This window comes from Nematolebias whitei, chromosome 23 (assembly GCF_014905685.2).
Source record: "Nematolebias whitei isolate Nwh7 chromosome 23, NemWhi1, whole genome shotgun sequence".
Classification (NCBI taxonomy): Eukaryota; Metazoa; Chordata; class Actinopteri; order Cyprinodontiformes; family Rivulidae; genus Nematolebias; species Nematolebias whitei.
The window spans coordinates 465873-480747 of NC_056520.1; the positions used below are offsets into that span (position 1 = coordinate 465873).

The 14875-nt window shown below is 45.6% G+C and overlaps 1 protein-coding gene across 1 annotated transcript in view; it reads left to right on the forward strand.

Moving 5' to 3' along the window:
* LOC119428868 (semaphorin-5B) overlaps positions 1 to 9549 on the forward strand; it is a 15584-nt gene extending 6035 nt beyond the window's left edge. Inside the window, exons 9-21 of the mRNA XM_037696561.1 lie at positions 1250 to 1457; positions 1533 to 1740; positions 1891 to 2008; positions 2092 to 2276; positions 5231 to 5374; positions 5451 to 5598; positions 5766 to 5991; positions 6587 to 6808; positions 6900 to 7070; positions 8128 to 8262; positions 8473 to 8508; positions 9088 to 9299; positions 9365 to 9549. Coding sequence (XP_037552489.1) covers positions 1250 to 1457; positions 1533 to 1740; positions 1891 to 2008; positions 2092 to 2276; positions 5231 to 5374; positions 5451 to 5598; positions 5766 to 5991; positions 6587 to 6808; positions 6900 to 7070; positions 8128 to 8262; positions 8473 to 8508; positions 9088 to 9299; positions 9365 to 9526 — 2175 coding nt within the window. The 3' untranslated portion in view covers positions 9527 to 9549. The remainder of the gene's footprint in view (positions 1 to 1249; positions 1458 to 1532; positions 1741 to 1890; positions 2009 to 2091; positions 2277 to 5230; positions 5375 to 5450; positions 5599 to 5765; positions 5992 to 6586; positions 6809 to 6899; positions 7071 to 8127; positions 8263 to 8472; positions 8509 to 9087; positions 9300 to 9364) is intronic.
* Positions 9550 to 14875: the final 5326 nt, after the last annotated feature.

Sequence of the window (14875 nt, forward strand, 5' to 3'; positions counted from 1 at the left end):
CTGTTAGCAGCATGGAACTGTTAGCAGTGTGTTACTGTTAGCAGCATGGAACTGTTAGCAGCATGGTACTGTTAGCAGCATGGAACTGTTAGCAGCATGGTACTGTTAGCAGTGTGGTACTCTTAGCAGCATGGAACTTTTAGCAGCATGGAACTGTTAGCAGCATGGTCCTGTTAGCAGCCTGGAACTGTTAGAAGCATGGAACTTTTAGCAGCATGGAACTGTTAGCAGCATGGTCCTGTTAGCAGCATGGAACTTTTAGCAGCATGGTCCTGTTAGCAGCATGGTACTGTTCACAGCATGGAACTGTTAGCAGCGTGGTACTGTTAGCAGCATGGTACTGTTAGCAGCATGGTACTGTTAGCAGCATGGTACTGTTAGCAGTGTGGTCCTGTAAGCAGTGTGTTCCTGTTAGCCGTGTGATCCTGTTAGCAGCATGGAACTGTTAGCAGTGCGGTCCTGTTAGCAGTGCGGTCCTGTTAGCAGTGCTGTCCTGTTCTATATCAGTGGATTTTTGAAAACCTAGATAAAATAATAGCTAGCATTATTTAAACATGTTGTATCTTTAGTTGTAGCAGTCTTCTGCATCTCAAGTTGAACATGTTCATGACAGAAAGTCCATGCTATGCTGAAAATAAGAGAAAAACCCCAAAGCAGTTTTATTGTGAATGACGCTTGCGCTGCATATGTGTGACCCGTCACGTCCAGCCGATTAAGTCGCAAAGCAGCGCAGTGAGATTTTGGCAGCTATATTTCATTGGATGAAAGACTTGTGGTTATTGGATCATTGAAGGAAATGTCAGAAATGTAATCCTAAAGAACATTTTGAAGAACGTTTCTGAGCAGAACCAACAACTGATGAGGATTTTGAACAGCAACGCTCTTAATTTTTGCAACTTCCCCTGCACGCTATCAACACCATTTTCAACTGGGGAATCCTGACATCCAAATGTGGTCCTCTTTCAAATGACGTCAAGAAATCCTCATTACAATGTGCTAAAATAGGATGCAGACCCATTGTCCAGGAGATATCCTGATTGGTACGACCAAGCCTGGAACTGCGCCTGATATCAGGATGTTGATCAAAATCTGGTTTTAAAAGCCAGGAATCTGAAAATGTGCTGAGTTTAGTTTGACCAGATCCCTGATTTGATGTGCAGGGTTGCATATTGAACAAGGACACAAGAAGGCTCTAACAGAATATGTTGAAAATCTAAAACAGACCTCGTTGATTTGTGGCTTTCTGTAGTGTGGCACCCTGGAGGAAGACGGCCCCGGTGAAAACCTGACAGAGCGAAGCCTTCAGGACGCGCAGCGGCTCTTCCTCATGAGCGACGTCGTCCAGCCTGTCTCCATCAACCCCCTGCTGACCCAGGACAACCTGCGCTTCTCCAAGCTGGTGGTGGACATCGTGCAGGGCCGGAACAACCTCTACCACGTCATGTACATCGGCACCGGTGAGACTCCCCAACTAAACAACAAAGCATTCATCGATAAGAGCGCCTTTCTTTAATTTCTTCTCGTTCAATCAGAGTATGGCAGCATCCTAAAGGTTCTCGCCACAACCAACAAGAGCCTTCATGGCTGCTACCTGGAGGAGCTGCGGATCCTTCCTGAGGGGATGACGGGAACCATAAAAAGTCTGAAAATCCTCCACAAAGACAGGTCGCTGTTTGTGGGGCTCGATGACAAACTGGTGAAGATCCCGTTAGAACGCTGCTCCAGATACCCAACTGAAGGGTATGAGCCTCGCCCCTTTCACTCAGGATCACAGTACACCACCTATAAGAGTTCTTAACTTAGTTAATTTATGCAGGGCTATTAAGGAAAGTGTGCAATGTAGGACTGCAAGATATACTTAACCGTGTCATCTTGTTTTCTGGACTGTAGTGACTGCATGGAGGCTCGGGACCCCTACTGCGGGTGGGACCACAAACTGAAGCGCTGCACCACCATTGAAGGCAGCTCCAACGTGAACCATTGGACCCAAAACATCACCGAGTGCCCGGTAAGACAGAAGCTGTAGATTTTACGCTTCATTTGCGCTCACGAGAAGAGTTTTAAAGTCTCGTTGCCTAATCTTCCCTGGAGGTGAGGAACCTGACGCAGGACGGCGGATTCGGTCCGTGGGCACCGTGGCAGCCTTGTAACCACGATGACGGCGAGGGGTTTTTCAGCAGCTGCGTGTGTCGATCCCGCTCCTGCAATGGACCTGTGGCCAGATGTGGAGGAGCTGAATGCAAAGGTCCAACTATCCAGGTGGCAAACTGTTCCAGGTATATCTACTCACCCCACCCATGTTCTGATTCACCTTTGATCTTAGTCTAGACTGAAAGATCCTGAGCTGCCGATGTTGTCTCGGATGAACTCGCATGTTTGTTTCCCGATGTAACCCTCACAGTTTACCCGGGCTTGGGACCGGCACCATAGCTACCCTGACTTGTTGCTAGTGGCGGCCTAGCAGTCCTTAAAGGAGTGCATATCGCCCGCTGCCTTTCACGCCAGAGTTTGAGACAAAGGTCGTCTTATGAGGAGATTTGAAGGAGTCATAGCAGTTTTTGGTTGAACGTTGAAAACGTGTCATTGGTGCTCACAAAGTGCTGTGTTGTCAGTGACTCTCAGCCACCACCGCACCTGATTTTAGGTCAATATCAACGTTTCCTTTTGGCTTGGGAGGGGGTTGGGCTAAACAAGACAAATGACTCAAGTTTATGTTTTGCTTTTAATAGTGTTACGTCCACCAGGAACACAACATATTAAAAGGAGAACACGAAAATCTGCTGTTTCCTGTAAAAAAAAAAAGATTATTAGGAACCCCCAAAGTCCCATGGCCACCAAAAAGGACACAAAACCCAATGGAACAACTTAAAGCTGGACCTGGTGAGCCGGCCAAACCTAACAAAAAGGTACAGCCTCGGGCCAACCCTTTGCAGGGCCGTCAAAGCCGCTGCTGATACCCGACTAAAGCTACAAAAGACCTCAAAAACACCTGTTACAAAAGAAAGAGCTAAAACAGGACTACCGGTCCCACCAGGCCAGAATCACTACAAAAAGTTCACAGAAATTACCTTTAGGCTGAAGCCACCAGTTTAGGTGGGTTGAGACGTTTTTGAAAGATTTAATAAATGATCAAATATGAAGATAAATGTGCTTTTTACATTGATTAAACTGATTCAGTCAGTTTTGTTGTTTAGTTTGGATAATTATCAATCATGCGTTGTTAATGTTCAAGTACTTTCAGCAACAAGAAAGTCCATAAATCGTAATTCATAATGTGAATGGTTACGAGTCAAAATGTGATTACAGTAACACAACTCGGGATGTTTTAACCTTTAGATAACTTTGTTCTATTCAAGAGAGGCTGAAATATTTTATTAGACTTCATATTTTTTAAAGTGGACTTCAACATGATAAAAGTCGACATCGACTAGTCGCTGCAACATCACAGGAACTCATATTTTATTTACCATAAAAAAGAACAACAAAATATCGGGAGCGTATATTTATGCTCCTACCATTTATCAAACGTCAAATAAGACGCAAGAAAACCAAAACTACTATTAAGCTGCAAAAGTGAAAGAAACATGCGGCACATAAAAAAACGAAACAAAAAGCAGGAGGCGGAGTCTAGCACCGTGGATTAAATAAGATGAAACTAAACCAGCGTGGCAGGTGGACTCCACCACGGCCCACTGACAGGTCCAGTTAAGCTTCAGGTGGGTCACTGGCAGTGAGTCGTCTGGTCTTTTTTACTTCTTTCAACCAGCCGGTCAGCGCTCTGTCAAACGGAGGCGCGCGTCCGCTGACGCAATCCAAGCCTGACATCGACCCGGCTCGCCCATTCAGCACATTATTTTGGCCCGGGTTACAAATGACAGCTCTAGCCAGCGCCTGGCGACACAATCACGTGACCGCGACTAGTTGACGTGAAATTTCAAAACTCGTGAGATGTCGTAGAATCGACCGGTCGACTAGTCGACCCAACCTCTAGATTATACCACGTAGTCCTTTGCGTGACACCAAATAACTTAATATTGCCATATTTTAATTTGCTAGACAAACACATTTCTCCCCTAAATGAATATTTTTTGGTATTTTTTAATATATTGTAAAAATTTCAGCTCGTAGTAACCGTTGCAGTATGGTTGTAAATGCAAGCAAGCTTAGCTCATCCAAAGAGTCAAAACCTTGTTTCTGTTGCTATAATCCCGTGTACAAATACAAATATACATATTCCAGTGTTAATATTCTTTAAAGCCCAGGACTAAAGCAGCAGAAGCACTAAGTTGCACCAAGAGACACTCGAACAGGCTGCTCGCTCCCACGCTGTGACGCTGATCCCCCGGCACTTTCTCCTTGCTAGAAGTTTATTCTTGTGCGCAAGTCGGATGTTAAGTTTTGTTACAAAAACCCTGGAGAGAGGTGGCACGGTGGCTCAGTTGGTAGAGCTGTTGCCTCTCAGCGAGAAGGTCACGGGTGGAGTTTACATGTTCTCTCCGTGATGCCTGGGTTTTCTCAGAGTCCTCCGATTTCCTCCCACAGACCAAAAACCTGCATGTTAGACTGACTGGTAACTCTAAATTGTCTCTATATGTCCCTGTGATGGACTGGAGACCTGTCCAGGGTGTCCCTCACCTCTTGTACAATGATAGCTGGACATGGGCACCATTGACCCCCACGACCCGAAAAGGAAGAAGCGGGTAAAGATAAAGGACGGATGAAGGATGTCGCAGCAGGGGGTGGTGTATCGGCTGTGGCCTCTCCCCTGGCCACACAGTGACAAGCGTATACTAACTCATCACATACCGGGATGTTTGGGGGGGGGGGGGGTCCGTTGGGAGGGCGAGCCGCCCTTCTTGGATATTGTTGGGGAAACGCTGACTATCCATAAAAACGAGCCATTTCTGCGCTGACTGTTGCAAATGGACCGTAGCATCCTTCTTGAACTTCAGACGACTCAGTTGTAGACGCTCAACAAACAGTTTGTTTACTTTTCTGCAGGCTTCATTGGAATTTCAGATATTTTGCTAACAGACAGACACGAGCACAGGTGAAACACTGCAGGTGATGAAACAGTCATGACTTAGTGCTTTTGTAGTAACTACCCCTAAAGATACATTATCAACAAATAAATTATGACTTTGGACAGTTTATTGTCAGCAAGTTGATGACATCATAACGACCTTTGACCTTTGTTTTCTCATAATCAAACCCTGTCGATGTTTCTCAGGAACGGTGGATGGACCCCCTGGTCGTCCTGGGGTCAGTGCAGCAGCAGCTGCGGCATCGGGTTCGAGGTGAGGCAGCGCTCCTGCAACAACCCCTCCCCTCGCCACGGAGGGCGAATCTGCGTGGGCCAGGGTCGGGAGGAGAGGTGAGGAGGGCCGAGGTTCTCGCAGAGCTCGAGGTCGCCGTCCGTACTTTACAGCAGCGCTGCTGATTGTTTGCAGGTTGTGCAACGAGAAGAAGCCTTGTCCCCTGCCCGTGCTGTGGACCTCGTGGAGCCCCTGGACTCACTGCAGCGCCGAATGTGGAGGGGGGGTCCAGTCCAGGACCAGAACCTGCGAGAATGGGAACAGCTGCCCGGGCTGTGCAACGGTACCAAAGCACTTCTATTGAACAAAATCAAACACGTTTGTGAGCCGTCCAAGAGGCAAACGTGTGCAAGAAAATAAAAAATAAAAATGTTGTGATGCTGCAGGTTATTCTGAAACAAAGTCTGCGTTTTCCGTCATTTTAAAAGGTTTCTTCATCCTGTCCTCCAGGAGTTTAGGGTCTGTAACCTGGAGAGCTGCCCTGAGGTGCGCCGCAACACCCCCTGGACCCCCTGGGTGCCGGTCAACACGAGCCAGGACGGCTCCCGGCAGGAGCAGCGGTTCAGGTACACGTGTCGGGCGCCGCTGCACGACCCCCAGCAGCTGCAGCTGGGCAAGAAGAAACTGGAGACCCGCTTCTGTCCAAACGATGGGTCTGGAGCTTGTCAAACGGACCGTGAGTTCCAACGAAACCTGGACAGACGGGTTTTATCGTTACCATGGAAACGGGTGATGCTCATTTTTGAGGTTTAGGTCTGTTACTGTTGTGAGACGCTTGGCTGAGCTCCACAGACCCGTCTGAGACAGTCCTCCCTGAGGGGACACTGCAAGTAATGATGTCCTGAGAGCGCACGCTGTAGCTGCACTCACACAGAGACATGTAGGGCGTAGTTTGCCACGTTTAGGTCTTAGCTAGCTTTTTGGTTATTTTAGCATTGATTTAGCCTTTTTACACATTTGGCCTTTTGCTACCCTTGTTCTAATTTAGCTTTTAGATCATCTTTTGCTAATGTTATCTAGCTGTTTGCTACATTTAGCTAACTTTGCCTACTTTCAGCTTTTAGATAATGTTTTGCTACTTTTAGCTTGTAGCTTTTCTAACTTTTTCTGGTAAATGGATGGAAATTAAAAACAACAAAAACAAGATGGCTCTTTTTTTAAACCCGCGGGGCGTTCAGAGGTTTAGATTTTCTGAGCAGTTCGGCGAGTTGTGTTCAAGTTTTGGATCTTCTCAGTTACACTAAATATGTTTTTGTTTTCTGTATTTTTAGCGCTGGTTGAGAATTTGATCAAGACCAGCGGCAGAACGTTTTCCCCGCCACAAGGAGCCCAATGGGGCTCCTGGGAAACGTGGTCCAGCTGTTCCCAGGTGTGTTCCAGAGGTTTTCGATTCAGAAAGCGCAGCTGCTCTACGCCGGACGGCAGGACCAACCCTGCGGTCTGCACAGGGTCCCCGGTGGAGTATCAGGACTGTAACCTCCATCCCTGCAAAGGTACCAGCACGGTTCTGGCTGCGGCTGCGGCTGCGGCTGCGGCGGCGGCAGCTGCAGCGGCGGCGCCTTACGTTACGATGTTTGTTTGCAGTGAACGGAGGCTGGTCGTGCTGGTCCGCCTGGTCCCAGTGCTCATCGAGCTGCGGGGGCGGCCATTACCAGAGGACTCGGACCTGCAGCAGCCCGGTGCCCGCCAACGGAGGAGACATCTGCATCGGGCTGCACACCGAGGAGGCCCTCTGTAACACACACACATGTGAAGGTGAGGCGAAGGTCATTTACTGAGGGAGATATTTATTTATTTTATTTTAACGTTAATTTTTAACCACAGCTGAAAAATTCATTCCTCGTCATCTGAGTCGAGTTTAGAGCCGTCACTCATCGACCAAATCCAACTGGAAGAAAAGTTTGTTTTCCTAAAAGAACGCTGAGCGACTGCTGGAGAAGCTGAAACTGAGACGCTAAAGTCGAAACGTACAAAAGCTACAAGTAGCTAAATGTAGCAAAAAGCTAGCTTGAATTACCAAAAGGCTATCTAAAATCTACTGTAGCAAAGGGGTAGCTAGAAGCTAAAGATGTAAAAAGGCTAGCTGATGCTAAAAGTACAAAAAGCTAGTTAAAAGTCTAAAGGTGGCAAAACACCAGCTAAAAGCTGAAAGTCACAGAAAACTAGCTTAAAGTAGCAAAACTACAACGTCTAGATAAAAGCAGCATAAGGATTAGCTAAAAGTAACCAAAGTCTGGCCACGAGCTAAACGTAAAGAATAGCAAGTTTAAAGTTTAACATAGCAAAAGGCCAGCTAAAAGCTATATGTATCAAAAAGCTAAATAAAAACAGCAATAAGCTTAGCTCAGAGTAGCAAAAGGCTAAATAAAGGCTAAAAGTAGTAAAACTCAAGCTAAAAACAACAAAAGGCTAAAATAAAGGCCAGCTAAAATATAAAATAGAAATATTCCAACTAAAAGCTAAGAGTAGCTAAAAGCTAACAATAGCATAAAAACTAAGCTAAAAGAAGCTGAGCAATGTTTTTGAAGGGTTTAAAAAATCTCAATGTATTTTATGTAAAAAATAAGTTTAATAATTTTAAAACTTGTAAAAATGAAATGTCCCAGTGCTCGTCTCCTGAACGAGCCGAACGTTTATATTTATGAAGAGCTAAAATTGCACACAGTCTTTAGATTGTAAAAACTTTATTAAAAAACCAACAACTAACAGCTGAAGTGACACGTGACGACGTGAACAAAACAACGAGCTTCTCAAACAACAAAAACCTGAAGACGTCCTGCAGGACAGCGTCTCAGCTCTCGTCTCCTCTCAGGCTGGACCGAATGGACGGACTGGGGGGACTGTGACGAGGACGGCCTGCAGCATCGCACTCGGTGCTGCGGGGACGACCAGGAACCGGGGGGCAACCTCACCCAGTCCAGACCCTGCCAGCCTCATGAGGTGCCAGGTAAACACGCTGACACCTGCACAGGTGTACTCTGAAACGTGCACGGTGAACACGTGCGCGCTCTGCGTTAGTGCACACGAGACGCGAGTGATGCGTCTGTCGTGAGAACAAGGAGACAAGTGAACCAGTTTGGCTGTTTTCATGTGTAATCTGACTGAAAATGTCAAAGTTTGTTGTGAAGTTCTGCGTCGTTTTTCTCTTTTGATGCAGTTCTTTTACCGGAGCACGAGAACCAGAGCTGCGCAAGTGAGTCTTTTTCAAACACAAATTTCATCCACGAATCTTCCTTTAACCTTGTGACCTTTCATGTTCCTTAAGGGAAAAACTGACCACCTCATTTAACTGTATTATTATTATCATTATTAATAAATTACTAATTTTTAATGATTTTTCCACAAAAAACTAGTCGGTCTTTTAGATCTATCTCAGCCTGAAATAAAAATATCAACCTTTTATTAAAATAAACTTCATATTTCAGATTTTTTTAATTGACTAAATGTTTATTACATGACATTTAGCAAACATTTTATTTTCCCTCATTAGTACGCCCAAAATGATTGACAAGTGACCACAAAAATCCAGTCCGGAGTTTTGTGAAGACCCTCCAGATCTTCAGATCCGGTAGATGAAGACGAGTCCTTGTTTTTGGTCAAACCCAGTCGTATCTTTCCCAGGACATCTTTGTAAAAGAGATGAATAATCTTAATGGATTTCTTTCCTGGTAAAATAAAGGTTTTAATTAAAAAATGTTCGGGGCTTCGTGGAGGCTGACAGACAACGCTTCGCCCACACGTCTGGTTTACGATGTCTTCCGTATTACCGCAGCCTTCACGCTGTTCCAGCTGGCGGCCGTGGGCTCGGCCTGCTTCTTCGCCGCAGCTCTTCTTTCCGGACTGGCCTTCTCCTACTGCCACCGCCTGAACCACGCGTCGGCAGAGTCCGCGGTCATCCACCCCAGCACGCCCAACCACCTCACCTTCAACAAGCCGGGCAACGCCACGCCAAAGAACGAGAAATACATCCCCATGGAGTTCAAGGTTGGCTGCGTTACATTTAAAATGTCTCTGTAGTTTCTCCGTTTAAACGTCTCTCTGATCGGCAGACGCTCAACAAGAACAACCTTCACGCCAACGATGAGACGTGCAACCACTTCTCCTCCCATGTGGCCTCCAGCAACATGTTCACCACCACCTACTACCCTCCCCGTGTGACCAAGTACGACTTCCACCCCGACTCCCCGTGCAGGTCCTACATGCACAGCTGAGAGGACGCCTCCTTCTCCTCGTCTCCGTGAAGGCGTTCCTGGTTCAGCCTCTTGGAAGAAATGGTCTACAGTCCAATTTTCTGCTTGGTTCTACCGGGAACATGAAGGCTCAGATCACCCAAACAGTGTTCTCAAGTTTGAGTTGGTTCCATTTTCTCAGGACATCAGAACGACTCGTTTCAGGATTTTTATGTTGCTTGATCAAGTTTTTTAAAGTCTGCAGATTCAGGATGACGCCATCATTGAGACCTGTTGGTAAAATCTGTCATCTTGTTCTGGGTAGTAAATGTTCATAACAACAGCCGATGCCTTGAAAATGTTTTCAGGCCCTCAAACTCGTCAAACGTGGGACTAAAAACGTCCCGTAGTTAAAATATTTTACTGATTTATGTGACAGGCCAACATAAAGTGGATCGTCATTACGCAGAGAGAACGATTCGTGGTTTTCAAACTGTTACAAATGAAAGGTTGGCGTACATTTATTGGCACCCCCCACCCCTTGAGTTAGTACTTTGTAAAACCATATTGCTGCAGATAAACTGCCAGCGTATTGGAGTTCATCTCTTCCAGTTAAACCTGGTCTTCCTCACACAACAGTTTGAGCCCAGTCAGGCTGGCTGCAGAGCGTCTGAACAGGACTCTGACTGTGCTGTTTCAACACCTGGATAGACTCTGAGCTCCATGGTGTCCAGTCCTGGTCCTGGAGGACCATTGTCCTCCACGTTTTACTTGTTTCTCTGCTCCAAAGCACCTGATTTGAATCAATGGGTGATTAACAGGTTTTTGCAGAAGGTGATGTAATTTAACCATTGAACCAGGTGTCTCTGAGCAGGGATACAAGTAGGACATGCAGGATAGTGCCCCCTCCAGCACCAGGATTGGACACGCTGGTCTAAACCAGTCCACTGTAGCTCTGGTTGGATGTCAACCTTTGCCCCAGTCTCAAGTCTCCTGCAGGCTCTAACAGGTTTCCTTTCAGAATTGGTTTGTATTTTCTTCTGACCATTGTTCCATCAACTCCGACAAGCTTCCATGTTCCTCCTGAAAGAAAGCATCCCCACAGCGTGATGCTGCCACCACCATGTTTCACAGTGGAGATGGTGTGTTCAGGGTGATGTGCAGTGTTAGTCTTCATTGTGGTCTCCTCTGAGCAGGGCACCTTCTTGTTGTGCCCCCTACATGGCTCTTATTGGTTTCTTTCAACGACAGCTTCGTAAAGGCTAGATTTGTGTGCCAGGAAAACTTCCAAAGGGCGGCTTCCAGGAGACCAGACTCCTTTTGATGCAGAGGAGCAGCGGCTCTACTCTGAGCTCCCCTCGGATGACGGAGCTCCTCACATTATCTCTAACACTGAACCCGGCCACCCTACAATGGAAGCTCATTTTATCTGCAACCAGGATCTCGTTCTTTCGGTCGTGATCCAAACCTCATGACCACAGGTGGGGTTGGAACATAGACTGACCAGTAAATCCAAAGCTTTGGTTTTTGACTCAACTCTTTGTTCACGACGATCAGTTCAGTTTATTTCTATAGCGCCAAATCACAACAAAGTTGTGTCAGGGCACTTTACAGGAACATTCACATACATAGAAAAGACAACTAGTAAAGTTCTCTATCTAAGACTGAAGCAACATGCTCATTACTGAGGACGAGGCCCCAATCCGTTGAACCATCTCTCACTCCACCACTCAGGAACAAGACGCTCAGATACTTGAACTCTCCACCTGAGGCAAATAACCTCCTCCACCTCGAGAAGACATTCTCTAGAGCCCATTCTATCTGAGGCATTGGCCCCTTGGTAAAGTCTAAGAGCGATTCAAAACCGTTGATGGATAAAAAAACATTTACACCAGGAAGCCTCTCTTTCAGAAGGGGAACTGGAGCCCTGGAGCCAGGCCTGGTGAGGGGGGAGCCTTGGTTCCTGGGTTTCAGTTGTGCCAAGCTTGAAACCGAGACAGGATGCCACCTCCACACTGACCCACCACCTGCGAGGAGAACCATCAAGGGCAGGCACCATGGAAGCCGGGCGGCAGGCAAGGCAGGGTCTTTGGCTGTGCCAATTCCAGGCGGCACAATATTTCTCCACTTTGCAATCATACACCACTTTGTGTTGGTCCATCCCATCAAACCCCAAGTTGTTGTTTGACAAAACACAGAAAACTTTGAGCGATGTGAAAACTCTTTGAAGGCATTGTAAAAATCGACGATTGAACATTTATAGACATTTTTGCTGATTTATGTCAAATCTTCACAAAGTTTGGGAGTTTTGTTTAGTGCCTTTTTCACCGTTTCTAAAAGTTACGTCTGATTAGTCCCATTTGTCCCATTTGTCCAACATCCAGTCTGTTTTGTTTGACGCTGAAGAAAAAGACCGTTTTCCTGCTTGCACAGACTTTAGGGAGCTGCATGTGCTCAGGTTGATCCGCCCGTCTTACAGAGGCGTGAAAGTCCAACAAGGTGTTTCCAGCGACGTCCAGTGATGGCTCGAGGACCTAAATCAGCTGAAGAAGCTGAACCCACCTTTGAGAAAACCCTCCACCAATTTGGTTGGCTTCCTGATCCAGTAGACTGCACATCAGCTAGGCCAACGTCACCTTGAGCGGTAAGAAACTTGGACATGGCCTTGAAGATTTATGTCTCGCTTTAATTTTAGTGGCAAACACCGAAAAGAAAACACTGAATAAAACAGACACGTGTCACGCTGTCACTTGGTTGTACCGTTCAAAGCTTGGAACGCCGTTTTATAAACTCGTCATCGTTGCTGTTCTGACTGCCTCCTGATGATTGTGGATCCTTCAGGGACCATTGACGACTTTTCCACAGTCTGCCCAGACGGTGGTCGTTGGACGTCTAGGTTGATCCGGATCAAAACACTTTCATGACTTTTTGATCAGCAGATTGTATAAATTATTTTACCGAAGCTACAGTTTGTATATTTTCATCAGCTACAACACTAAATGTACATTTTGGGCCAAACTAACAACATTCTGTCCAACTATACTCGTAGTGTTTATTTGAACAGAGCACGAGTCTTGAATCCACCTTTTCACTGTAGATTGTTACTTTGTCGTACTGTCATGAAAGTTGTGTATCTGTTAGCAAAATATCTCATGGACCACAGGAAATATTCACTGGATGTACATCTGATTAACGCTTGAAGTCAGTGCAGTTCAAGATGGCTGCCGCAGCTTCAGTAACCGATCTTAAACACAAAATCAGATTTGATTATCTTTTGTTGTCACTGCACTGAATAAAACAATACGATTAGCACCATCATCTAGTCTTGAAAAAACGGTCCCGAAGAAGAAGAATGAAATCTTACCAATAAATAAGGAATAGAAAAATACATAAAACATATGATTTAAGACTATAAGACCTTACAAAATTAAAATTATACAAATTAAAATCACAGAGGTGCCTAGAGCGTTTGCACAGTCCAGTCTATTTGTTAAGGTTCTCGGCCGGTCTGAGGGGGGAGTGGAGACCAGAGACTGTCCCAGGTGGGTTTGGTCTCTGAAGGTCTTCCTCGAAAATATGTCTTTGAATGACGTCTAATCTGGGAAGAGGAGATCTGATAATCTGGACTTCAAGCTTGAATACCACACTGTACAGCAGTATGTGAGGGTGGACTCTATGGTGCAGTGATAGATGTTTGTTTTGAGGCTGCAGCACCGAGGGGTCCCCAGACCAGAGCCTCGGTTGGGCCTTTTTTATGAGGTGGGAAACCATCAGGCTCTAAATTAGGTCTCCTGTGATGTGGATCCCTATAAACTTGAAACTACTTCATTAGTGCTCAGTCCCAGACGGTTTGTTCACTTTTTCCTAAACTTGATGTCCATGTCCTTATTTCGTGTTCAGGAGGATCCAGTTGTCTTTGCACCATGCTACCAATGTGTGAACTTCCATTTTGTAGGCCACCTCATTGTTGCTTGTAATCAGCCCCTTAAGGGTTGTGTCATCTGCAAACTCTAACAGAGCATTGAAACTATAAGTGGCAATTATGAAAAGGGTTGAGCACACAGCCTTGAGGGACACCTGCATAGAAATTAATGGAAGAGGAAGTGAGAGGGCCGAGATGGCTTCCACAACGAAACAAATGGCAAAATCAGCTGGATTTATATTTGGATTAAATTGTACATAACTGGACTTGAACAGTTTTGTTCTGAACAGAGTTTATCTTATTTGCACCTTTAGCTGAAATAATGTGATTAATTGAAAAGAATGAACTGAAGTGTTTTAATTGTACATGCTTCCCCATTTCCTCTAAATGTAATGCCAAATTTTAAAGGGTTGCCAGATTTTCATCTTGTGAAAGTCACAAAATGTCTGTAATCTTTATACTTTATTAAGTTTTGAATAATTTTGAAGCTTTGCTTTTTAATTCAGGACAATATGCTGATAAAATTAAACTTCTTGTGTGTTTGAATTGTAAATAAAAGCAAATTAATTTGTGTACTTTACATTGTGTGTAACAAACACAACGTGCGTTTGATTCTTGAACACAACTAATTACTTTGTGTTTTTGTAAACTGTACAAAAAATGCTTTTGTTCAGGATCGTAACGAAGACGAGCGGGAAGCTTCTGCTTTCTAGGAGAAGGTGCTTTTATTGTGAAATCTGCTACACGTTGGACAGGTTCTGTTCTCAACCACGAGTTTGTTTCGCTCCAAAACATGAATTTAACTGGACACTGCCTTTTAAACACCGTAAACTTGTCGTACTCTGTATTTTTGTATGATGCACACCGTAAAACAAAATGACGTCCGGTTAAATAAATGATGTTTGATGACGGTGTTTTGTTGATCGATGTGGAAACTGAAACAAAGCGGATGAACTTTTAATGTGAAAACGTGCAGCGATGGATATTTAGTGTTTGCAGCTCAGCAACGTGTGAGCAAAGATCCATGGTCTCTGAAAAATACAAACCTGAGGGGAAATGTTGAGTCTAAGTCTGAGAGAAGTCCTGTTGTGAAATGTCCCTGCAGCTGAAGACCAGGTCACAGGTTGGACAGGTGACTGCTGCCCCCCACCTGTAATCAACAAGTCAGCACCCGGCCTGCCCAGGTGTCCCTCACCTACACCCCCCGGTTCAACAACTGATGTAATGCTGAGCTAGCTGCATGCAAAGAAGAAGCTAATAGTGCTAGCTAAAAAGAATACAGACGGTAACACTCCCGCCCCCGTCGGTCGACAACTGCCGGCACCAACGAGTGACGCGTGCAGAGCACCGTGAACCCTGCAGTCGTCGAGCTCTGAACCCTGCAGTCATCGAGCTCTGAACCCTGCAGTCGTCGAGCTCTGAACCCTGCAGTCATCGAGCTCTGAACCCTGCAGTCGTCGAGCTCTGAA